The sequence below is a fragment of the Pollachius pollachius genome (genome assembly GCF_949987615.1).
Source record: "Pollachius pollachius genome assembly, chromosome: 14".
NCBI lineage: Eukaryota > Metazoa > Chordata > Actinopteri > Gadiformes > Gadidae > Pollachius > Pollachius pollachius.
Genome location: NC_136947.1, coordinates 5,623,452 through 5,650,013, shown reverse-complemented (window position 1 = coordinate 5,650,013; position 26,562 = coordinate 5,623,452). Strand labels below are relative to the sequence as shown.

General features: G+C 45.4%; 4 protein-coding genes across 5 annotated transcripts; 1 reads left to right on the top strand and 3 right to left on the bottom strand.

Moving 5' to 3' along the window:
- Positions 1 to 1,432: 1,432 nt before the first annotated feature.
- myl12.2 (myosin, light chain 12-2) lies at positions 1,433 to 3,059 on the top strand (the record flags this gene model as incomplete). Of its 2 annotated transcripts, XM_079750987.1 has the most annotated exons (3): positions 1,433 to 1,616; positions 2,075 to 2,236; positions 2,887 to 3,059. In XM_079750987.1, 3 exons carry the CDS (start codon positions 1,433 to 1,435, stop codon positions 3,057 to 3,059), a joined length of 519 nt encoding a protein of 172 aa, XP_079607113.1. The 2 variants fall into 2 exon arrangements, with proteins under 2 accessions (XP_079607113.1, XP_079607114.1); XM_079750988.1 differs by lacking the exon at positions 2,075 to 2,236.
- An 834-nt stretch (positions 3,060 to 3,893) lies between these two features.
- On the bottom strand, positions 3,894 to 6,862 carry bag1 (BCL2 associated athanogene 1). Its single transcript, XM_079750986.1, has 7 exons — positions 6,769 to 6,862; positions 5,966 to 6,091; positions 5,797 to 5,879; positions 5,602 to 5,715; positions 5,345 to 5,452; positions 5,168 to 5,230; positions 3,894 to 4,550 (listed from the first exon to the last, which is right to left on the bottom strand). The coding sequence occupies exons 1-7, from the start codon at positions 6,803 to 6,805 to the stop codon at positions 4,461 to 4,463; spliced, it is 621 nt and encodes a 206-aa protein (XP_079607112.1). The 5' UTR covers positions 6,806 to 6,862; the 3' UTR covers positions 3,894 to 4,460.
- An 818-nt stretch (positions 6,863 to 7,680) lies between these two features.
- chmp5a (charged multivesicular body protein 5a) lies at positions 7,681 to 11,071 on the bottom strand. Its single transcript, XM_079750985.1, has 8 exons — positions 10,925 to 11,071; positions 10,499 to 10,603; positions 10,295 to 10,341; positions 10,044 to 10,137; positions 9,558 to 9,629; positions 9,074 to 9,182; positions 8,432 to 8,547; positions 7,681 to 8,115 (listed from the first exon to the last, which is right to left on the bottom strand). Exons 1-8 carry the CDS (start codon positions 10,991 to 10,993, stop codon positions 8,065 to 8,067), a joined length of 663 nt encoding a protein of 220 aa, XP_079607111.1. The 5' UTR covers positions 10,994 to 11,071; the 3' UTR covers positions 7,681 to 8,064.
- Positions 11,072 to 14,190: 3,119 nt separating this feature from the next.
- On the bottom strand, positions 14,191 to 17,085 carry oprk1 (opioid receptor, kappa 1; the record flags this gene model as incomplete). The annotated part of the gene is made up of 3 exons (XM_079750981.1): positions 14,191 to 14,759; positions 15,570 to 15,922; positions 16,829 to 17,085. The coding sequence occupies 3 exons, from the start codon at positions 17,083 to 17,085 to the stop codon at positions 14,191 to 14,193; spliced, it is 1,179 nt and encodes a 392-aa protein (XP_079607107.1).
- Positions 17,086 to 26,562: the final 9,477 nt, after the last annotated feature.

Genomic DNA, 26,562 nt, shown 5'->3' with positions numbered 1-26,562 from the left:
GCATATCCTCGCTTCTGAAATGCGCGAACATCTCCGCCCAGCGCTCGTCCGCTGGTCCACAAAATCTTAGCTATGCTCTGTTTGAGCGGCGTGGGGAAGTGGGAGGTTATATTCAAGTGCGCTCCCTTCCTATAGTAGGGGGCGCCGAAACTGACTCGCTCGTTTAACTGTAGAAGGGGTACTTTCAGAAATGCATATCTCTCTCAAAAAATCATGTACAGACTAATTTCAAGGTTTGTGTCCGTGTGGGAGCACCAGAGACCCAAAACAACACCCCAAATCCCAGGAAAAATTGTTCTTTTCATAATATGTCCCCTTTAAAATGTTCAATGTTTTGAAAGTGTACATGCAATAAATACAGTAAAGTGCAGACGAAAAATATTCTTCAAGGCTTCTACAATTCTCAACATACATATGGATTAACAATAAGGGACTCAAACATGTAGGCAATTGTATATGGGGGCACATAATTACTTTGGAGTGAGATAGAGAAGACTGTTATATGTTGCTGCTGGTATGATATGATGCAGATAAAGGGGCGGCATCATTTATTTTCGTCAACGCAATAACATAACGACGGCATGCCTCAACATTGAGTTTACATTGAGGGATTCTGCAATGTCATGGGACATTTATTTGTGTTTATTATGTCATCGCAACACAACTTGAATCGTGTTATATTATTTAACAATAAATATCCTATAACGCACAAACAAAGAACACTCGCAATTTAACTCACACTAAATAATTAACAGGAGGAGAACCGAGTGGAATATTCCAGGGTTGTGTCGCTCCGGCGGGAAGCTGACCTGTGATTGGTCAGTATCTTCAAACAGAGGAAGTGATAAATACCTGCTGGCTGTCGCACCGTTCCGTTGTTCATTGACTAGTGCCTACTGGTTCATTGCATATAATTATTATTCTCTGATAAGGTGAGATATTATTTCATTGGGTCATTGCTGCTGTATCATATTATGTGATGGTTTAATGGTTCGATAATAGAGAATGAGATATTCGTTTCCTCTGCGCTATCCAAACCAGGGCAAGGTTGCTGACTGATAAATACCTCGCTAAAGCAAACAAGGGAGCATGCTAGGACTAGTATGACCAGTGATGGATTCCTATACATGCTGTAAAGTTGATATCGTGTATGTTGAGGGTGAACATTGTAAACCCTAAATATATATGGCAATGTCTGCTCCGTCTGGATTGAAAACATATCTCACTGCCTTATCATAGAGGTTTATTATCATGTGGATTTGATCAACGGAATGCAGCTGTTTCAGTGTTTCTGCTGCAATGTGTATCCTATATTTAATGAATACAATATAGTACACGTTATCCTATGATATAACCCCGTATTCTGTACATAGCAATATTATGTTTAATGCAAATAATGATGGTGTTTACAGCCAAGCAGCTACCAGCCACCATGTCGAGCAAAAGGGCCAAGGGGAAGAACACTAAGAAGCGGCCCCAGCGCGCCACCTCAAACGTGTTCGCAATGTTCGACCAGTCGCAGATTCAAGAGTTCAAAGAAGCTTTTAACATGATCGACCAGAATCGTGATGGTTTCATTGACAAAGAGGACTTGCACGACATGTTGGCCTCATTAGGTATATTTGATTGATATTTGATGGTCACTGTAGAAGGCTTGGAATATTGGATAACTGATTTAGGAGGAATCTGTTAACCTTTTTTATTGAAATATTGCATATAAGGCCTATACAACAACGACATTACATCACAATGTTTCCAATGTCATCATATTATGTATATTCCAATACACCTACAGTTATACATTAGAAATAAATAATGAAAGGATTATTCAATTTTTCCTAAAAGGTGAATGTTGTCTAAATTGTTAACTATTAGCTCTATCTATAGGCAATCTCTATCAAATTATATCCATGACTGTAGCAGACTAGAGAAATGTCCACAACAATAACCTTCTATGACAATATATTCCTGTTGGAGACGATTAAACAACTGTATCAACCTATGCTTTTCTCATCACATCATACAACCGTTCCACTACCAATCGTCCTACTTGATCCACTTCATGTTCCCAAAGGTAAAAACCCTACAGAGGACTACCTGGAGACCATGATGAACGAGGCGCCCGGCCCCATCAACTTCACCATGTTCCTCACCATGTTCGGAGAGAAGCTGAACGGCACCGACCCGGAGGACGTCATCCGCAACGCCTTCGCCTGCTTCGACGAGGAGGCCACAGGTAGGCCAATGGACGGACGGACAGACGGATGGATAAAAAGGCAGAGAGGCTGTAGCCTATAGTTGTGTTGTGCCCTGTTTAGGCGCAAGGTACAGCGTGATGTTTCAGGTCTCTTTCTCTGCCCCGATGTCTTACCTGATGTTCGTCTTAGTATCTTATAGCATGCATTCTCTGTATTTATGACTGTCATATTGCATATTTATAAGTCATATTCTTATGCAGATATAATTGGGTAAAAAGTTAACTACAACTGTAAAAAGTAAGGGGGTTGAAAGAATGTCAGTCATTTAAAAAAAAAAAATCTTGTGTTCTTTAAATTATACTGAAGTATGAAGCTGCTTATACTTTAATGTAAGTATTGTGGTCCACAAGTGTGGAAATAATTCCGCCCAATTTACCACCAGATACAGAGAAGGAAAGAATAATAAATGTTGTGTAGCGATAGATTAATACATATTTTATAATATTCAGACCATGCACCCTAGATGCCAACTTATTTAACCTAGTTGGAATAAAATTGCGGATGGAGGTTACCTGGGATTCTGATCAATAATTGGTCTTTACTTTTATACCATTACTCAAATACAATCAAAAGCAAATATCAAAGTGCTTGATGACGTAAACCTGCTGAATCTCCCCCCCCCCCCCAGGCATCATCCACGAGGACTCCCTAAGGGAGCTACTCACCACCATGGGGGACCGCTTCACTGACGAGGACGTGGACGAGCTCTTCAGAGAGGCCCCCATCGACAACAAGGGCAACTTCAACTACATGGCTTTCACACGCATCCTGAAGCACGGGGCAAAGGATAAGGACGACTGAGGCCGCCCGCACTCGCCATCACTACAAGACTGTTGGATTTCACATGAGAACTTTCAGCGTATTTATTTGGTTCTCGTTTCACGTGACGGGAGAAGAGCTTCCAGCACGCATCACTGTGGTTCGTTTCACTAATATGCCCGTGTAGACCTACTATAGACACACACACACAATCAAAGTTCATATGCACCTCTATGATACAACACTATGGGTCTGGTATATTGATTATAGCTTTAGGAGGGAGGTATTGGCCCATCAGTTGGGTAAAACTGGAAATAAACTCAAAGAAAATGACTGCCGGTGTGATTCTTTTTGCATTTTTTTATATAAAGTAGACAACTTCAGATTCAATTGTACTTTCGTTACTCAGAATAACGTCTCATAATCTTATGTATTCAAAGCAAGCATTGAAGGGAATTATAACACTAGTGTTTTGAAGTATATGAATAGCTTCATACGCATGTTGTGAAAAGTTTGCGGCTGCTCAAATGTTATCACAAAATAAATCATGGAAAAGTTTGACCATTTAAGTTAATGGTTCAGGGTTTATATTCTCTATTTGTCTGATTCTGAAAAATGAAATTGTTGAAGTCGCTTACAGTGATTATTCCACACCACGCGTAGCAAGTAGTACTCTTGTATTAGACAACAGCAGTGACAATTCTCCTCTAAGCCTTTAATGATCTTGTGATCTACTTTCAGGGTAGATGAGGTCATGAGAATTACGCGGCCTGCAGTCTCACAGAGTATGTCTTCGACCACAACACAGGAGAAGGAGAACCAGCCAGATAACACAAACTCATATTTTATTTCAATTTAATACACCTTGTGGTTTGAGTCAGGGTAAAATCAAGCGCTATATACAAAGATGTACGTAAAACGTGAAATTATCCTCATTAGGACCTATTCATCACAAAATTCTTTGGATTAAATAAGTCCGCTTGCTGCCACAAAAATATTCATTTACGCCCATTTTACGTACAATGAGCGGGGAAATAAAAACGTTTTCAAGATATGTTTTACAAGAGCAGGGAACAGGTGTGGTGCAGAGTAATGACACACAGGTGGACAGATATATATCACTGTCACCAACATTTCACAAGTAGCTTTAGTTTTTTTTTTCTTTCTTTCTTTTGAATGCCTTTAATGATACATGAACATCGTATAGCCATGATGAAAACCGGAGACCAACTGGCTTCGATTTTGTTTAAGGTTGGGAGGGACCCACATATGACCAGACAGGATCATCGCTGTAGTCAATAAATACACAGGTTACAGATCCACAATTGAAGCTTTCAGTGCAGTTATTATATCCGTTTGCTCACAGAGCAATGTGTATACGACTGTTGGCCACTGGCAGAGCAGAGGGGGATCCTACATGATAGAAGGGAGGACTAGGTGACCTTAATCTACCAGTGCCATGTTTTTGGACTGGATCTTCGCTAGATGATCTGATATACCAGCCTCGACTTTGTCACACTGGGCCAGGAAATCCTAAAAAAATAAATAAAAGCATGGTTACTCTTACTGATGAGTTCATGCAGTATACAGCATTAGAGTTTGAATCACGTGGCAGTAATAGGAATAGCCATGGTTGGATGTAAAACTAATGGCAGACATGCATCACAAGAGATAGTTTACCACTACATGGCTCATTTATTGGTCAATGCCATGGAATTCTCATTCGTACAAGCTCCATGTGTTCCCCTTTCTTGTAATGGATTGCAATGGGGTTATAAAGACATTGAAACAGTGTTTCATTAAAAGGAACATAGAGATGGCTGTCTGTTAAAATAATTTAGTGTTGATGTGAATTCCCGCATCACTGATGCCTGGTTATTACAAAGTAGTACAAAATAATAAATTACTTTATGCAACTGTGGAATTAATAGTTGGTGTATTAACAACCTACATAAGGTTGTGGAGGTCGATATTAGGGAAACTTGCTGACAATCCAGCCACTGGAAACCGAACACTCCGCAAAGTAATTTGATTGGGTGGATGCTGTTACTGTTTTATTGCTGACAGTGTGTGCAGTCATTTCTTGAGCCTTTAGTTACTGAATTAAGAGTCTGATGGGGATGGGAAATTGGGACAATAAGAAAACATACCTGAACTATTTTCACAAGTCCCTTTTTCTTCATTCGACAATCATTAAAGTTCTCTGGTAAGCTCTGTTGCGTAAAAGATTAAACACATTTTATATTTCTTGAGGTTATTACATGAAATCACATTCCCCGGGATAAATCTGTGCGATGGTTTAAACACGGGGGAGTGGCAGAACGTACCAGTGAATCAATCTGTTCCAGGATCTTCATAAACTGCTCCGAAGCGACCTTGACTCTGTGGTCCAGTTTGTTCAGCGCCTCCGCCTGAAGGTCCTTGGCGAGAAAGCCCTGCAGAAGCAACATGCCACACCCTCTCAGTTAGGTGGACATAAACAAACATCCAATCTGGTGATATCCAAGTGAAATGTAAATTAAAAGTTGGACGACTACACAATATATACTGAATTGTGTAATGACTACATATGTTTAATGCTTACGTTCTTGAGACCGGTTAGTTCTCCATCTACTTTTTCCAGCTTTTTGGCCGCCTGCTCCACAGATTTCTCTATGTCTTTTAGCTTCTTGAGTTCCGCTTCCTCCTCTGGACTATTCTGTTTAGGAGACCAAAGTCGGTTAGGAAGCTCACTTTTTAATTGTATATGAGTAATACTTTAGGGACAAAGAGGCCTTACCCTTTTCCCAATCATCATAAGCTTACAGCCTTGTTTCACTCCAAAGCTGGAGAGCTTCTCTTCCATGTCTTTTAAAGATTTCCCTGTAACACCACAGTAAATGTTTAGAAAGAAAGATTGGTCAAGTTTAACATTGTTTTTACCTTGCTATGCATGAGCTACAGTCTACCTTTAAAGATAATTTTCTGTGAAGGGGCTGGAACTCCAGTCGCTTGAGCAAGGGCATCTGACAAGTCTTTAACCGTAGCTTCACTTCCATCCTGTCCCGTCACTGTGATGCTATGTTTTGTAGAGCCTGGGTTGAATAACAAAGAAACAATTGTAGTAGCCTTATGAACTATTTGGGCTAAGCAATACAATACAATGTCCCCTCACAGGTCTAGACTCAATTTTATCCAAGCATTTGTGCAAGCACTAATTTCTATTTGGATATTAATTCCACAATGCCGCTTTAGGAGACACACTAATATTACAGTCAAGAATGAGCAACAACATTGAAAACCTCGTGAACGTAAGTGAATAAACACAAAGCAATACAACCATACATTACACATTACCTACACGTACCATCAAACTTGAAAGATAGGTTCATGCAATGAATAAAATGTCAAATGATAATATAATACAGGATGCAGGCAATGACTTGAAGACTGAATGAATGAACAGATCACGGGTCGAAGCCACATCTAGCCGGGTGACCGCAAGACCGTTCATAGTATATTGCTCAGTGCCACATTATTTTAATTTAAACCAGCCCTTTTCATGCCCCTTCCCTTTTCATTGCAGTACTTTGGTCACCGTTTTAATTGGGATTTAAGTCACTTGTTGAAGTGTGTTATTGAAGGCAGCACAGGCAACATTGCGGTGGCTAGCAGGCGGTGATTATAGGTCGGGCCGATAAGTTCGCGTTGCTGTGCATTCGAGACACACAGTCGCCTGGTTATTATAATGAAGAACAAAATCGTGAATTACCGTATGCAACTGTCACTGTTACCGTCTGTTCCGCCATTCCTATTTCCAATTTACAGCACTCTTGCTATTATTTGTTTACTTGCTGAAAAAACTACTTCCTGGAAACACAGGAAACGGTCCCACATGCTTTAATGTACAGTCCATGCGCCGCACATGCACCCATATACATTAGTTCCTGACCTGGACAGAAAATGACCTTGGATCCATCGTATATAAAGCATATATAAAGCAATACATGCCACAAATAAAAAGACGTTCCTACATTGTTTTTTTACGGGAGATACTAGCTCAACATTCATATACATATATATACATATATATATATATATATATATATATATATATATATATATATATATATATATATATATATATATATATATATATATATATATATATATATATATATATATATATATAATGTTGATGCTATAATTATTAGATATATTGGTGATTAAAATATCACATTATTGGCTTTTAACCCAAAACACATGCAGAGAAATGCCATTTTAGAATCCCACTCAATGATGCTTGAGGGATGAGGCATGTGCATCGACATTTTGTAACAAAATGCCAATACAAAATGTAGACTTTTTTTTTTATTAAACTTGCAATTGCTCTTCCTTTCGGATCACTCCCAGTAGCAGAGTATTATGATTGGATCATGAGTCCAGAACCTTAACCATCCTGTGGGCAACTGTGTATTGTTTACAGGAGGGAATCATGGTGTGATACTCTAGTTTAATCAAATATGTACTATATACACATGTATAAAAGTGTATCTAGCAAAAAAAATAAATATATACAACGAAAAAAGAAGAGAGGAAGAACGTCTTTGCTAGAAAGTATATTGCGAAAAGAATCAACATTAATTCAATGTGAAATGAAAATGCATATTTTATTTTAGCGGCGTCATACAATCCACACACACATACAAAATGGAAACCAATTCCATAATTTCAACAAAAGGAAATAAATGTTTTGAATGGCCTGCGTGAATTTCTTCACTACTAAAAATTAGTCAACACATGATAACTTAACATGGAATAATACTGCAAATAAGACAACTAAATGACAAGGACAATAGGTATTAGGATATGGAAAAAAAACAAGCAGAACTATATATTACAAGGCCACATGCTAACATGTTATTAGTAATGACCGTACAAGACAACTTTAGTGTTCAATACTTTAGTGTTCTGAACTCAACCTGATCTGCCTGTATAAATGTTACTCTACATATAAAAAAAGTGTTTTCAGTCGAATTGTGCACTGCTTCTTTCGTCAGTCTTCTTTTTATGTGGCCGGAATCTGTGGAAGTCCGAATTCATCCACCAAAACACCATCCTGGAATGATAATCAAGTAATGAAAAAAAAATGAAAAAAATAATCAAGTAATTGGTTGGTAAGTGCTATTCCTAAACACTTGGCAAGTGCCAAACACTTGCTCTATCGTACCTTAATATGTTACCTATATCCAAATCTTAAAGTGGAGTAAAAAAGCAAAAAAACACTTATAGCACCGTGCCTTAGCTGAAAACGATTCAATACGGCATATTAAAAAAGTATTCACAAAGGTAGAGTACCCTATTACACATACAGAGAAGCGTCCGACATTGACACGCAAACAACAACAACAACAACAACAACCATGGAGCTCTACCTTGTTGGTCTTGCTGTCGCTGGGCATTCCCTCAGGGATGGCCGGGGAGGCGGAGGCCTCGTCCAGGTACGTGCTGTCATCGTCCAGCAGAAGCTCGTCTCCCAGGGCGTCCAGCTCTGGAGGGAGAAGAACAAACAGCCCCAGAGGCCCTGGTCGGTTCACACTCCAAGCCCGAAGGTTCTTGGATCGAACCCCGATGTTTGCAGTCTTAGCTGTTGGCACCCTTTAGAAAAATGCCTCACTTCTGCCCTTATCTGTTTTCAACTCTCCAATCTTATGTACAGCACTTTTAATAACCCTAACCCTACATCTGCATCTTGGTAAAAGTGTCTCCTAATGATTAAACAGTCAATTGTATCTCAAACCAAACTTCCTCAATTTCAGCTTAAGAACTTGTCCGTGGATATCATGGTGGCTATCAAATTCCATACAACAGTGTGTTTGAAAGCCTTTTTTTTTTGTTTGGCTCTATGCCGGGCCCAGCCTTACAAAGGGGGAGGGCCATGCAGCGTCTAGGTGAACTCTGAACAAGTGAGTCTTGTTCAGAGTTCAGGACAAACACACCTGTTTGTCCTGAGGTCGCTCTCTTTGATGTAAGCGATAGAGTGATGGTTTATACGCGGTCATCCCACTGAGACTTACCTGCTTCCAGGTCGTCCTCGTCAATCTCCGGCGTGCCGTAGCTGCGGCTCAGTGACTCCTGCACCTCACCGGCATCCTCCATCATGTCCTCCAGCTGGTCTTGGAGGTCCTGGAGACAGACACACACACAGACAGACACACACACACACACACACACACACACACACACACACACACACACACACACACACACACACACACACACACACACACACACACACACACACACACACACACAGACGTTAAGAATCGTTATGATAGTTGTCACTCACTTTTGTTCTGTGGCAACAAAGTGGAAGAAGCGTTTAATACACTTCCTCAATAATTATAATGGCCAGGATGTGTTACACTGCTCGCTGGACGAGTAAAGAATTTTGAGTTTGAATACTTTAGGAAGTAAAGTGGATAGCTTGGGTTTATGTGGCAGCAGTGGTATATTTGAGCTAAGTTTTTTCAGCTGGAAATAAACATTTCGCCGACGTACTTCAATCTGATCCAGTTTGACGTCCTTGTAAGCCCTTTTCATCTCCTTAGCACCGATCTTCATGGCTTCCACCTGAATGAAAAACACAGATTATGTATGGAGGAAGGATATTAAACAGATGAAATCGATTGGAACAACTAAAATTGTTGAATCCTAAATAATGGAGTCAATAAAGTCAGTTGCAGAACTCTTTGGTGTGAATCTGAACTTATTTAGTTACATACAGTTTCCTATAATCTGCTTCACCCACTACATTTTTAATATCCAGTAGATCCCATTATGCCATTCATAGTATTCACTTCCTTTATATAAGTCACCTTTATGAATATGTTTGGAATATTATCACGTAAATATGTCTATTGAAATAATTAATGTATTTGTTGGTTTATTTTCGGATATAAATAAAGATTCAAACTATTTTGATCCCTAATGAGGTTGTTGTGACCGACCTGGTACTGTGTGTTGGCCTTTTGCCAGAAGTGTTACCGTGGTTTTGGTGTCTTTCAGCGACTGGATGGTGTAGTTTGCCTGCTCCATGTTGAACGACTGCTGTGCTAGCTGATCCCGCTGGCCCTCATACCTGCCAAAGGATGTCATGTCAACTATCGTGAATATCAGAAAATGATAAAGAGCAAATACAAAATCAAAAACATATTTACATATAACATAAACGTTCAATTTACATTGGTTTTGATCACAAGACAATAGCATATTAAAATGTCAGCAAAATGACTTACATCCTCTTCTGTTTTAGTACTCTCAATGCCTTCTGTTTCACCATATTCTACACACAGGAGGGGATGAAATGTCAAATTAATAATTTTGGTATTATTCATCTGTAAACAATTGTGTGTGTGTGTGTGTGCGTGTGTGTGTGATAGTAATCATATTATAAAAGCATACAGCACTTTTTACATATCGATTCAGGATGATAGATCTACCTTTGAGGGTCCATCTCTCATCTTTTTCATTTGATCTTTGTACTTCAATAGTTCTGCATCCAGTCTGGCAGTCTTTTTATCGATGGACTCTGCCCTGGCGTCAACCTATGCGAGGGGAATGAAGAAAATAAATATGAGATTGTTCCAACAAGAGATGGAGAGAACAATAAAGAGCAAGTTCTGTGAATCACTGCCACCATTAATGTCATCCAATCAAAATCTCCAATAGACTTTATCTTTATTTTGTCACAGTCGTGGGAATGATGCATCTATAACAGCCTTTCTGTGCAATACATCCCCCTGTCTTCAAACCTTCACTTTCCAGATCATTTAAATAGATGATAGTCGAGGCAGGATGCGATCGAGAGAGGAAAATTCGAGAAAACAACAATGGATTAACTGCAATTACAACCATATAATACTTACATTCCCAATGCAGTCCGACAGATTTGGAGGAGCATCTTTTCCCTTACTCCGTCCAAATATCCTGTTCATTTCGAAAACGTGAAAATGACCGAAACCTTCTTGATTTTCCTTTGGAAATAAAGGATCATCAGATCTAAAGGGCTCTTCTTCCAAGAAAACACCCGGAAGCAATGATGACAGCAAAAATTACTCCATTGGTTGGCATGATTGTCTGTAACCAATGACCATTCAGATGAGGTGGCCCTCTTGTGGCAGAGAGAGGAATTGCACTGCCTATTGACAGTCTTTGTCCCGTTAGCTTTAATTGATTCCTTTGGTCTTTGTTGCCTTTGCGGATAATGAAAGGACCCTGTGTTGCCTCCTTGTCGCAGTCAAAAAACTAATACTAATACTAATACTAATACTAATACTAATACTAATACTAATAAGAAGAGGAAGAAGAAGAAGAAGAAGAAGAAGAAGAAGAAGAAGAAGAAGAAGAAGAAGAAGAAGAAGAAGAAGATAAATATAAATAATCAAAATAATAATAGTTATTATTATATTAGCTAAGCACTAACAGTCTTTTAATGAGCTGAATTGCCTCAGGTATACATTAATTAATAAGGATTCAATCTTATTTCTATTATAGTTTCATGGTACGGGCACACCCAAAATACCCCACCACACACACACACACACACACACACACACACACACACACACACACACACACACACACACACACACACACACACACACATACACACAAACACCCAGACACACACACACACACACACACACACACACACACACACACAAACACACACACACACACAGACGCAGAAAAAAAATACTGCCTCCGGCTACAGCACCACAGCATAAACAAGTGGAAAACCGCTGCTGCCACAACCCAATCATGGGGAGGACAGGCTGCGATGAATGCTCAAAAATCCTTCTATAAAGTCTGAGAGGCAAATGCTAATAAACATTTTGATACAAGGCCACTGACAGGTCTCCTCATCCTCCACGGCCTCCGAGCTCCACCATTGTGTTTCACCATGGAAACACTTCCTCTCTGTATCCAGAGTGAGAGACCCACTGCCTTCAGCCAAGGCTGTGCCTGACCAAACACAAGTTAATGTGAGGTTGTAGGTTGTAGGTGGCTGTAAGTGAGGGGCGGCCTTGTAATGTGAATGTTGCAATCCGCATTCCCCACAGTGGGTCATCAATATTTATTACCCATACCAGCGTATCTTTCCCAGTAAGACGGTTTTTAATGACTTTTTATTGAGTGCATCTCAGCCCGACTGTTACAGTACAAGAGTAAAGCATTAAAAAGTACAATGGATGCAGACAGGGAAGGACGGAATGTACTAAGGCAGTGATGAAGAAGAGTGTTGTCCTTCTTCTTTTGTGATGGATAAGGGTTGAAGTAACACGCCACCAAAGCTTTGCAGTTGCGCTATTTGCACGCATGATTGAATGTCGCGCTCACATCCCCAACACGTTTGTCTTTTTTAGATATGGTAGGTTTTTATGCACAAAGATACCAATTTTTGAAAACATATTTCTTGACATCATATTTATATAACAATAATAACATAATGTTGATAACATTATGATAACACGATGATATTCTAAGGATAAGGCACACAACACAAGGCCTTCATATTTAACAGCTTCACCAATATTCTTTTTTTAAAGAGATAACAATATGCTTTGAATGGTATTCTAAATGAATAACACAACCCTATTCTTAACATTTCACATTACAAGAAGCCATTAAGTCATGGTCTACTTTTTCCATGTGAAAATGGGACAATACTTGTTATGAAACCCAACCATAACTGTATATATTCATCAAACTGTACCTGTACTGTACCTAAAACTGTCACCACAGCTGACAAACATACATTTTTACAGCAGAAATATTTAAATTGAAAAACACATTACAACAAACATTGGACAGGATTAACAGTTATCTTGTTCAACACTGCCTCAGAGACCCTCTATCGAGTTTTGAAAATCCCAAACTTTTTAATAGTAGTTAAACATCTTTATTTTTACAGTTAAACATCAATATCAAATTGGATTCTCAATTGTTTGTCATCATTCAGTAGATGGAAATGGATGTCGGTAGATAAGAACTATACATTGAGGGGAGAGATGCTGTATTCCCCACATGGTTTTAAATGCCAGAGTGCTCTGCGTCGCTGCCCTGCCGTTCTTCCTACACTTATAGCGCAGTTGAAGGCTAGATTAAACTGACATATACAGTATACGTATGCAAGCGGAATTCATCCCATTTAAACCTTCGTTGGAGTTGGTTCTTTCGATGTTGCTTTCTATTTACTTACGATCTTTGGCACCCACCTGCTCAATTATATTTTAGTGCAAAAAGGTTCACAGGCTACAGAAGATTTCTTTAATGTAATATGAATAATTGTTGTTAAGCAAAGCATTGGCAGCACTAGGAGCATTTTGAAGTTGTTCCACATGAATAAATACTTTGTTCAATTGACGTTCTTCACAATCTTGCATAGAACATCACACGCTGAGTATGATGAGTGGCTGCAATCTACCAGCATCAGGGGCGGTGCCAGGTCATTGGATAAGGGGCTTAACGTTAAGAACCCTTCACTTCATTGCAGGTCTGTGGACGACGAATTAGAAGCAAAGAAACCCCCAGCAGCCCTCCAGCGGTCAGACTGGGTGTTCTGACCCCCATTAGCCCTCCAGCGGTCAGACTGGGTGTTCTGACCCCCATTAGCCCTCTAGTGGTCAGACTGGGTGGTCTGACCCTCTAGTGGTCAGACTGGGTGGTCTGACCCCCATTAGCCCTCTAGTGGTCAGACTGGGTGGTCTGACCCCCATTAGCCCTCTAGTGGTCAGACTGGGTGGTCTGACCCCCATTAGCCCTCTAGTGGTCAGACTGGGTGGTCTGACCCCCATTAGCCCTCTAGTGGTCAGACTGGGTGGTCTGACCCTCTAGTGGTCAGACTGGGTGGTCTGACCCCCATTAGCCCTGTAGTGGTCAGACTGGGTGGTCTGAACCTCTAGTGGTCAGACTGGGTGGTCTGACCCTCTAGTGGTCAGACTGGGTGGTCTGACCCCCATTAGCCCTCTAGTGGTCAGACTGGGTGGTCTGACCCTCTAGTGGTCAGACTGCGGTGGTCTGACCCCCATTAGCCCTCTAGTGGTCAGACTGCGGTGGTCTGCGTCATGCCCGTGTCGTTCGAGAAGTCCTCCCCCTGCTGGTCACGGGTGACGGACATCTCCACAGCTAGTCATACGGGACGCCCCTGCCTCCTGTCGCCACGGTTACCGGCGGGGCAGGAGTGCTCTCTGAGCGTGCTGCGGACGCGGCCGCTGCCCCTGCCCCCGCCGCCGCTGAACCCGTCCCGCCTCCCCCCCAGGCCCCAGGCTCCGGGCACGCAGCAGAAGTCCCTGAAGCACCTCTTGAAGTTCTCGTCCAGGAAGGCGTAGAGGATGGGGTTGAGGCTGCTGTTGGTGTAGCCCAGCACCACGCAGAAGAAGTAGGCGGCCATCACCGCCGTGGTCTCGGGCACCGAGGGCACCAGCACCTTGACCAGGATGAAGATGTGGATGGGGGTCCAGCACACCACGAACACCGCCACCACCACCAGCACCAGGCGCGCGATGCGGCGCAGGTTTCGGTCCTTCTCGCGCGAGCCCGACAGCATGCGCACGCTCTTCAGCCGCCGCAGCATCAGCGTGTAGCAGACGCTGATGACCACCAGGGGCACCACGAAGGCGAACACGAACACGCACACCTTCATCAGGGTGTCCCAGTAGGAGTAGGGCTCGGGGAACTGAAGGGCACACTCCGTGCTGCCTGCGGTGGGTCGGGAGGGACGTGGATTAAAACCTGTTTCTGCACTCGCTGGGATAAGGTGCCTGCACACTGCCCCAAACAATGACAACACCGACTTTAGATTGTTGGCCAACACCGATTTGGACGTGTTCCCCGACTAATGGGGACCCAACAGAACAGTACAAAGATCACTGCATCTTTAAAGTTGACCGTAAGTTTCCAAGCACCCTGAGTTCTACGAATGACCAAGATATTGATCAACCAAACCAAAAATCGCTTTCTCACATTGCGGAGTGTGCGTGGTTGATCGCTGGTTGATGTTCAGAGAAAATCGGATTCGGATTCTTCCTTAGAATGTAACACCTTTTCACTCTAGCCTTTTCACAGACAATGCTTTCACACCATCTTTTCAAACACCTGCAAAGATTTTTGACATTTGCTCTCAACTACACACACCTTTGAAAGTGAGACAATGCAAATCCTTGCAGATGTATGCGACTATACATCATGTTAGGTTTACGATTCTACTTTCCAGGTTCGGAAATGTGCTTATGGAATCACTTTTAAGAGACATCTCGAGTACACTACACTAACATACACATAAAACAATGCAGCAGCTGGATTGCAGCGGTTCATCAGGTGATATTTAAAGGTGGCTAGATATAGGATTGTATTCATGACTTCATTACCGCTTAATTTCTGACCAATCAGAGCACAACGGCACTCAAAAAAGCGATTGCATTCGTTCCGCTAAACAGCCAATGAGTTGAGCCGATGACTCTCCCGGGGGAGGAGGGGGGTGGGGAAATGGGTAAAGGGGGCGGGGCTTACCATTATGGGTCTGTGTGCTGCCCAGGATCATGGCGGGGATGCCGGCGGCGGAGGACAGCGCCCAGATGACCACGTTGATGAGCTTGGCCTTGAGGGGCGTGCGGAAGTCCAGCGCCTTGACGGGGTGGCACACAGCCACGTAGCGGTCCACGCTCATCATGGTCAGCGTGAGGATGCTGGTGAACATGTTGTAGTAGTCGATGGAGATGAACACCTTGCAGAGCACGCGGCCAAAGGGCCAGGAGTGCAGCAGGTAGTCGGTGATCTGGAAGGGCATGGTGGTGGTGACCAGTGCGTCGGCCACCGCCAGGTTGAAGATGTAGATGTTTGTGGCCGTCTTCATCTTGGTGTATCTGTGTGTGGAGGGGGGGGGGGGGGGGGGGGAGAGAGAGAGAGACCATGATAGACAGGGTAGAGCTGTGAACCGCAGCTCCCAAATGTGTTGAGCTCCCGATCGACACCTTTGATGTGGTTTTAAACAGGGGACTTAATACACCTAGGTAACAATGTACCGCCTTAAGGCTCGTCTCTTCTTCTTCTCTTCTCTTCTACCTCACTAGTCTGGTGACCTTATGTCTCTGGGTATGTGTGTCTATCTACCCTTCTACACCGAGCAGAGACTTGAAGGCATTAAACGTGAAGAGGCAGAGCAGGGAGGAGGGGACATTGTTTTTACCGAGAAGAGTGAACGACATGTCGCGATAATGGTCGCCAATTAGGGGGTCTATACATGCATGTGACCCTTGCAGGAGGGATAACACAGGTGGTCCCACACATCCCATGTGTGTGTGCATGCGTGCATGACTCGTGCGGTAGGGCACATGCATGCGTGCATGCACACACACGTGGTGTGCACACATACAAGCACAGGCTTGGGTGAGTGATGCCCCCCATCAAATGAGAGGAGAGAACGACATGTACAGATGGCTGCAGCCTGTGAAGGGATCTATGTGTTTATGTCAGATTCAGAGAATCTCTTTTGCTCACATGTATATGTCTGCGCTATATATATTATATATATAACCTATATAACATATATATGTATATATATTATATAATATATATATATGTTATATATATTATATACTATACAAATACATTGTGGCGAGCAGCAACAATGTATATAATATAATAATATGTAATATGTTTTATATATATATATATATATATATATATATATACAGTATATATATATTGGTTGTAACTATATAGGGCTAACATAACATCTATAAATATATGTATTAATAAAACCATCTCACCTAATGATGACATACATCACCAGGCAGTTGCCCACCAACCCCACCACGAACACTATGGAGTACACCGCGGCTATGATGGTGATGATAGGGGACATGAAGTCCGGCTCGCCGTCCCACGTCTCGTTGGCCGTGTAGTTGAACAACATCTCGTCCGAGAGGTCGGACTGCCAAGTTAAGTCGGGCCCACACTCCTCGGGGCGGCCGGACGCCGAGCGGCACCTGTCCTCTTTGAAGATGTGCACGACGTCGCTGTCCATGGTGCCGTTGGTGAAAGGGGCGCGAGGTGTGACTCGGGCGGTGGGACACGTCTGGAGCACACGCGCGCGCTCTACAAAACTACACGTGTGGAAAATGACATAGCTTAGTATTTGAATTGATATTAGAGATGTTTTCAAACTCAAAAGCCGGCAGATCCATCTCAAGAAAAAACAGTAAAATCGTAAATAAATAAATCTTACCTGCGCCTTTTTTTTTTCAACCAGTTGCTTCGTAAATGGGAAAAGTTAACACATGAAGACAAATACAACAGCACGTCCTCATTAAAATAGAGGGTATTTTATCTTATGAAAACCCGGTTAAATGTGAAACATCCAGAAGAAATTCGTCAAGCAGGAGATCGAGAACAATCCTCCCTGTCTCTGTTGGCGTCGCTGCTGCGCACCTTGAGGGCGCGCGCGCCCGGAAACCTTGAGTGACATCAGTGTGTGTAGCAGAGTCGGGCCTCATTCTGCTCAACTAATGAGTACCAGAGGTCTCCCTGGAGAGGACTCGTCCGGCACATCCAACACGTCTCTCATTCTCTCATTTTCACCCATCACAGGCTGCTGTGTGTTGAATGTGTAACATGTATTTTGGGATAAAGTCTTCTAATTGCATGGGTGATGATGTATTCAGCATGCAGTAACAAGAACCAACACTAACTTTTCTCCATTGTGGAACAATGTGTGGTAATCGCACACAACCACGCCATAAACGACAACTGTCTCATTTTTTACTTCTACTTGAAAAACAAATGGGATGATGGTGCGTTGTCTTTTAGATGCCGTGTTGCTTAGAAACCCACGGTGGACAGATGTTGTGGGGCTGGTGTAATTCTCTTGTGCATATGCGTTCAAGTAGCCTACCAGTCTGACACTTCTTAACATGTTTGATTCCAGATCTTTACATGTTCATGACATCTGAAGCGGGCTAGGTAAAATACCTCGATACAGATCTGTTGATTGTTGAATTCAGTGAAGTCGTGACAAACAAACACTTTTCCTCAGCTAATGCAATTTATATTTTAACAGACTCTGCTTAAAAGGGTTATAACTAACAAACGTAAATGTGCATTATTTCCATAAATATAATTACAATATAAGTTTTGAATGCCTTACTATCTTCACCTGTAAAATGCAAAGCAGAGGACCTGAAAAACTAAGATGGTTGGCAATTGAGAAAAAAGACGAACAGAGTGCAGTCTAGGAGATGGTGTGAAAGAATGAAATGAAATGTAAAGAAAATGTTGTTGATTTGGATTCAAACCAAGCCCACAGGTGTCTCCATAGCAACGTGATAGGCTCCATACATGTGTTGACATCATCAGTGTGCAGAGCTGCATTCTCCATAGAAAATATGGGTGTAAACATCCAACATCCCTACTTTTTGGAAATGACTACAATTACTTGTTAGAGACTGAGAGAGGCGAGAGCCTTTGCATCTGTGTGTGTTCTATTTCATCCTTACTGGCCGCCAGAGGTGCTTCAAGCACTGAATGATCCATCTCGCGCACGCGCAGGTCGAGTGTTAATACGAACAAAGTCACCTGGGACCCCTGATGAGCTCCGGACAGCCTAAATCTTCCGGTGACATCAGAGGATCTGTTTCTTTTCATGTCATCGCTTCGCAGGTGTCTATGTATCACCGCGCTAGCTAAAGCTAAGTGGCTATTATTATTTTGATCGTTCGTTGCTGGTGGCCTTTCGACGGTTTGTCGGAGCTGCGAGCTGCTCGTCCTCCAAAGGCCGCAACGGACCCTATCCTCGGCTGGATAAATTTACTTTGTGGGTTATATTTTCGTGTTTCGGTGAAGGCAGTGTACCCGCTCCCCTCCCGGCGTTTGTACTACGCTTATCATTTAATTTTGGTGTACCCGTTTTTCCCCTGTTATTGGTGACGGCAGTGCGTGCGCTCCCACTCCCGGCTTAGGTACGTTTTAACTCGGTTGTGCCCGCTTTCCGTACTAGCAATTAACCTTAACTGGTGAAGGCAGTGTTTTTGCTCCCACTCCCATAATTGTATAGTTATAGTTAGCTTTGTAGTTGGTAGCAGTGTTCCCGCTGAGGCTAACTGTCTAGGCCAGGGGTTTTCAAAGTATGAGTGAGGGCGCCGCCGCCCCCCCCCCCCCCCCCCCCCCATATAAAAAATTTCAGCTGAGCCCCCCCCCCCCAAAAAAAGTTCTAAATCCGTTTTGAAATATCTTTTAATTATTTTACACATTTAAAACATCTCTGATCATATTGTGGCGATCATACCAGAAGCGGAGGCAGGTATCCGGTGTAACAGCCGGTTGGCTTTATTCCACGAACTTCGCAAACTTTACAACAGTTAACAAGGCACACATGTATCGCTCTCCACCCACGATTCACACACTCCTACTCGGAGCTCGCACAGGAAGACACCCACACACACTGCGCAACCTCCCCCAATCACAAGCCCCCATGTTGCTGGACCTAGTAACCCTGCTTGTGATTGGACTACAGCGCTGTCACTCACTAGTACACATACCAGGGTCGCTACACTACCCCCCCACCACAAAGATCCTTGCCCTCGAGGACACTAACAGCGACTACAGAACAGAAAAATACATGAGCATGAAACAACTCAAATTGTGCATGTTTTTTTTTTTTTAATGTCCAACATTTCTTTTACTAACTAGGAAGATCTGGGCAGACTGCCATCACTTCCAGTGAGCCCAGGGCACATTCTTGCCCTTCTAAGAACTCGGGTCTCACTCCTAACTACTCCTCTTCCCAGAGAGTGTCTACAAAGTCCCTGTAACGCCCCGGGGGTCTCCTCTGACGGCGGGGCCGCCCTCCTTCCTGGGCTGGAGCACCTGGACCAGGGGCTGAGTTGCTCTTCCCGTGAGGAGGGGACTGTGACGGTGAGGGGGGTGGTTCAGCTGGGTCTGGGCCTGACGGGGGCCTCAGAGTGAGCTCTGGCGGAGTTGGGGGTGGGGGTCCTGGCGTCCCAGGCCGGGAAATGGAGGCGTCGCCATTTGGATGAGACGTGGGAGGCTGAATAGGCGAGGCTGGTGTCCCCTCTGCTTGCCCCTGTGAGCCCCCACGGTACGGGGCCAACCAGTCTCGATGAAGCGCCACCCTCCTCCCCCTGCCGGGGAGCTGCACCCTGTACACCACCTCTCCCCACCTCTCCAGTATCTTGCAAGGGCCCACCCACTGGCTCTCAAGCTTAGGGCACCGCCCCTTTTTCCTCTGAGGGCTGAAGACCCAGACCAGTTCCCCAGCCCGAAAATGTCTCCCTCGGGTCCTCACGTCATAATTACGCTTCTGCCTCAGCCCAGCTTGCTGCTGCTGTTTCCGGGCAAAAGCGTGGGCCAAATCCAGGCGGTCCTGCAGCCTCCTGGCATACTCTGGACCTGGGGGGGCCTCTGGGGAGTCTGGTGGACGGCCAAACGACAGCTCGGCAGGGGTACGGAGCTCTCTCCCCAGCATGAGAAGAGAGGGCATACAGGAGGTGGTTTCCTGCATGGCAGAGCGGCAAGCCATGAGCACCAGGGGTAGGTGGTCGTCCCAATCTCGCTGGTGCTGTGACGTGATGATGGCCAGCTGCTGGCCCAACGTGCGATGAAACCGCTCCACTAAGCCATCGCTCTGAGGGTGCAAGGGCGTGGTGCGGGTTTTGTGCATCCCTAGGCGCTCACACATAGAGGCAAAAACCCGGGACTCAAAATTCCTCCCCTGGTCGCTGTGAATGGTCTCCGGCACTCCAAAACGGCTGAACATGCCTTCCACTAGCGCATCGGCCACCGTCACTGCCTCCTGATCGGGAATAGCGTAAGCTTCGGGCCATTTAGTGAAGTAGTCGATGGCCGTGAGTACATAGCTGTTACCCTTGTCGGAGCGAGGCAGCGGCCCTACTACATCCACCGCCACCCTCTCCATGGGGGCTCCCACTGTATGCTGCTGGAGCGGGGCATGAGAACGACCGGGGGGACCCTTACGTGCTGTACAGGCATCGCAGCGGCGGCAGAAGTCCTCTACGTCCCGCCGACACTGGCCCCAGTAGAAGCTCTGGCGAAGGCGTCTAAGTGTCTTAGTCACTCCAAAGTGCCCCGAACCTGCAGCTCCATGCATGGCCTCCAACACTGCCTCTTGCAGGCCATGGGGGACCACGACCTGCCATCTCTGTTCTCCTGTTGCTGGTTGTGACCACGGCCGCTGTAGTACCCCCTGACACAGCCGCAGAGCCCTGAATTTGGCCCACAGCCCCTTGGTTATTGCTGAGAACCTTGCCACTTCCTCCCATGGCTGCTGCTGAGCCTCCACCCACTGTAGCACAGGTTTAAGGTCGGGGTCCTGCTCCTGTTGCTGTCTCCATTCAGCTGGGTCGACCATCTGCAGCTCGCGGCAGATGAGTTCTTCTACCCGACGCACAGCGGCACAGCCCCCGTTTTCCTCCTGCAGTTCTCTCTCACGAGTCTCTCTCCGCTCGCAATACTGGCACCCCACCACGGCACACGGGAGACGTGACAGGGCATCGGCGTTGGTGTGGCGGGCCCCCGGCCGATGCTCCACGGTGAAGTTGAAAGCCTGGAGCTCTTCTATCCACCTGGCGACCTGTCCCTCTGGCTCTTTGAATGTCATGAGCCACTGGAGAGCCGCGTGGTCTGTCCTCACTCTGAACAGTGGGCCGCACAGATAGTACTTGAAATGCCTGATGGACAGCACTACAGCCAAGAGCTCCCTGCGGGACACAGTAGCGCCTTTCAGCCTTGTTGAACGCTCGGCTGAAATATGCCACCACCCGTTCCCCATCGGGGCCAGTCTGGGACAGCACACCACCCACCCCCGAGCCACTAGCGTCCGTATCCAGGAGGAATGGCAAGGAGGGATCAGCTGGGGCAAGAACCGGGGCTTCGCTCAGAGCCCGTTGAAGGCTGGTGAAGGCCTCCTGACACTGCTCGGTCCAGAGAAAGTCGCAGTCTTTTTGTAGCAGCTGAAACAGGGGGGCAGCGGTGCAGGAGAAGCCCCGTACGAACCTCCTGTAGTACGAGGCCCAAGAAGCTCTTCAGCTGCTTCTGGCTGGTGGGTGCTGGCCAATCGGTGACAGCCTGCACCTTGTTCCCCAGAGTGCCAATGCCCTCCTCTCCCACCTTGTGACCCAAAAAGGTTACCTCTCGCTGCATGAAGTGGCACTTTTCTGGGTGAAGCTTAAGGCCAGCAGTCCTTATCCTCTCCAGCACTTGACGCAGGGCTCCCAGAGCTGTCTCGAAGGAACTTCCATGAGCCAGGATGTCGTCGAGGTATACCAGGCACTGTTGCCGGGGGACCCCGGCCAGCACCCTGTCCATCAACCTCGCGAAGGTGGCCGGGGCATTACAAAGGCCAAAACTAAGGACCTTGAACTGCCACAGCCCCCGCCCTGTGCAAAACGCTGTTTTGGGTCTTGCCTCCGGGGAGAGGGGAACCTGGTAATAGCCGCTGCGGAGGTCCAAGGAGGAGAACCAAGAGGACCCGGAGACCAGGTCCAGAGACTCGTCTATGCGCGGCAGGGGGTAGGAGTCTTTCCGGGTTATCCCGTTCACCGGCCGGTAGTCCAGACAGAGCCTCCAACCGCTCACCTTCTTGGGGACCATGACAACGGCGGCGGCCCAGGGGCTGTCTGAGGGCTCGATGATGCCTGCCTGCAGTAGGTTACGAACTGCCTCATCGCAAGCCTCTTGACGAGCCAGGGGGAGGCGGCGAGGCCGGCACTTGATGGGGCGTGCGTCCCCCGTGTCGATGTCGTGATGTACTAGGTGAGTCAACCCCACCTCCTCGTCGCTCATGGCAAAGCTGTCTTTGAAATCTAGTAACAGCTGCCACAGCTCCTCCTGCTGTTGAGGGTCCAGGCCGCCACAGTTCTTCCTCCATATATCTCTCACAGCCGATATTTCCCCCTCTCTCTCTGTATTGGTCGAAAGTGACCGGGACGTGGTCGCGTGTACGGTGGACGTGGTCCCTGAAGGGGTGCTGTTGACTCCAGCCTCCACCGTTCCTCTGGGCTGCAGCTGTGAGGCTTTTGTAAGAAGAGGGGGAGAAGGTGAGAGGGGGGGGGTCGCACCTGATGGGGGGGTCGAGGTGAGAGAGGGGCCGACACTCCGAGTGGGAGTGGCAGGAGGGAGGGACGCGGCCGGGGTGATGTTGAGAGCTGCCCCTATTGATTCACCAGCCGGTGTGAAAAGTCTGACAGGGGGTGTGACAAGGGTGTCTATGGGCAACATAGTGACGACTGGTCCCCCTCGGAAACTCACCAGGCCCCTCCCAAAGTCCAGGACACATCCTGTAGCTTTTAGAAAGTCCAAACCCAGAATACAGGGTTCCTGAACGGCAGCTATCCATAGCAGGTGACGTACCGCCCACCCCCCTATAGTCACTGAAAACCTGCTTTTTCCTGTCAGGGGAGCTAGTTCCCCGGTGACGGTGCGCAGCCACTTGGCGGTCGGCTCCAACTGGGTCCCCCCAGGGTAATGTCACTAACCCTGTAGTGACATAGCTCTGATCAGTTCGGTCATTTCAGCCGCCCAGGCCGGTTTCTCCTCCACTGTGGGGCCCCCGGCTGCCGTCCTCACCGCCAGCGGGCTATCTTTTATGCTGCTCCCTGCAGCTACTCCCCATACGATCTCCCTCTCTGCAGCCATCTCCAAGGCTGACTGTAAGGTCCGTGGGTGCTGCAGCTGAACCTGAACCCGCAGTTCAGAGGGGAAAAGGGCTCGGATGAACTGGTCACGGGCTAGTTCGCTCTGTACCCCCGGTGGCATGTGTGCGTAAGCCCGCCTGGTCAGACTCTCTATGTCGTTGGCCAGTACACGTAACGGCTCCCCGGTCCTTCTGCATCGATTATTTAGTTCATTACGAAGGAGCTCTGGTTGTAAACATTGTCCAAAACGCCTCTGTAGGGCCCCTACTAAAGCCGTGTAACAGTGTCTGTCTTCGGGGGTGAGCAGTAGGAGACAAGTCAGCGCTTAGTCAGTGAGACAGAGTGCTAGCTGTAGGGCTTTAGCTTCTGTCGACCACCCCACTGCATGAGCTAACAACTCAAATTGTGCATGAAAAGCCTCCCAGTCTGACCTGCCAGAGTACTTGGGTGTTTTAACGGAGGTAACAGAAGCGGGAAGATGAACGCTGTTTACCTCGCGCTGTTCTCTCTCTCCGGTAGAGAGAGGGTTGCTGCGCCGCGTGAAAGACGGCGTCATGCTCGACTCGTGAGCTATTTCCACCACCGTCTCTCTCCGGCTCTCCTTCGCCTCACGTGCAGCTCTCTCGTACCCGCTGGCGGTTCCCGACCAACCGTAGGCTCCTTCCTCCACGTCTCTCCTCTCCTCCTTCACTCTTGTCCCGCCGAAGTCCTCCATAACGTGCAGCTAGCGAGATGGCTAATCTTCTGCTGTGGCTAGGCTAACTCCCGACCGGATCCTTATTTAACGTCCGAAGTCACTTCTGACACCAGTGTGGCGATCATACCAGAAGCGGAGGCAGGTATCCGGTGTAACAGCCGGTTGGCTTTATTCCACGAACTTCGCAAACTTTACAACAGTTAACAAGGCACACATGTATCGCTCTCCACCCACGTTTCACACACTCCTACTCGGAGCTCGCACAGGAAGACACCCACACACACTGCGCAACCTCCCCCAATCACAAGCCCCCATGTTGCTGGACCTAGTAACCCTGCTTGTGATTGGACTACAGCGCTGTCACTCACTAGTACACATACCAGGGTCGCTACAATATTTTACACATTTTAAATACCTCTGATCATATTTTTGAAACATTTTAAAGATATTTTTGGAACATTTTAAAGATATTTTTGAAACATTTTAAACATATTTTTGAAACATGCTAATCATCTGTTTCGTTTTTAAACACATTTCTTAACACATTTTAACATCTTTATCTAAGCATGTTTTTGCTTAACTTTTTTTAAATACATTTGAACAGCTTAATCTGTAAACTGCCAGTCTAGCCTCCTTTTTAGCTCACCTCTACTTTAGTGGGAGCAATGAGTTTGCGTCTTTAGCTGTGTTCACTATTCACCTTATTCCGCCACGCCCCTTTTTAAATGTTGTCTTCCGCTTTGTGTTGAAACTTCTGGTCGGCTAGCTACGGCTAGATAGCTACATTGAAATACCCGGCGAATTAAGATGGAGAAGCTAACGTGGCTAGAGAAAAAAAACATGTCAAAAGTTCGGATGGAGGGATTGTACTTCGCCACCCGAGGTAAATGAACTCCACCGAGTGGGTGGATGACATGCGGCGGTGGCCTCAGGTGTCATACGGGGATATTTTTAATTATTACCCGCGGCTTCTACATGCAAGTACAAATTGGCTTGTTCTGCACAAAGCTAAAGGCATGCAAGTAACTGATTTGGTATCATTCAAAACAGGTAATGGTTCACATCCCATATGATGAGGCTTTCTGTGCAAAGACTGTGGCTAGACTGCATTCTATTTCAGAGACATGCTTCCTTTTGTTTCAGACGAGTATAATGAAAGTCACCTGTTGCTCTGTGAGTGTTATATGCAGTTATGCAAATGATTACTTTATACTACTTAACTACATGTACATATTTTAACTACTATTTGTACATATTATTGGCTATTGTTTTTAATGTAATTAGTTTTTAGCATTATGTCAAAGCATTAACTCAATCATTAAAGGATTTAGAAAATGCCTCAAATGTGTCAAGTTTATTTTATTGACCCTCTCTGACAAAGACATCATGTTTGTGTATAAAAATACAGATATCAGTTAAAGTTTGTAATAGATTTGTAAAAACGAACAATATAAACAAGAGAAACAACATTTTAACCATCTACCCATTACAACTGTTTTAACTTATAACTGATTGAACATCTTATTCCTCATCTTCTTGTATAATGTCCCCACGAAGACTACATAGACCTGCACAGACTTTCAGAATCTTGTCAAATTTCGGGGCAAGGTTAATGGGCACTGTTTGAGAGACTATTCTGTAGTTCTTCAGGCGGCATATGACCCTCTCAACGTGCACTCGGTGCCAACATCGTTGGCTATGCACCTCGTGTTGGTGGTGTCTTCTGCGGACAAGGGAAGGCCTCTTCTGGTGAAAGCTGGCAGGACAAGCTTGACTTTACATTCAAACAGAAGATCTTGGATAACAACTCCTCGGTCAGCCATCACCTTATCACCTGGACGCAGATACTCCAGAAACCCTGAGTTGGCTGTGATCAACTTGTCACTGCATCTCCCACCATATGCTGGAGAGATTAACATAATCAAACCACATGGTGCAATAGCTATGAGGAACTTGATAGTATTATGTCCATAGTAATGACTGTAAGACTCGCCTCTTGAGTCCAGATTGTGAGCCTTCTGAAGAGGGGTCTCAGAACAGTCGATTACGCATGTGGTTAATGGATAATGTTCCCTGAAGCTCTGTGGCATCTTTGCCTGGATCGTCTCCCTGGGCAGCCATGGAACATAGCACCTCA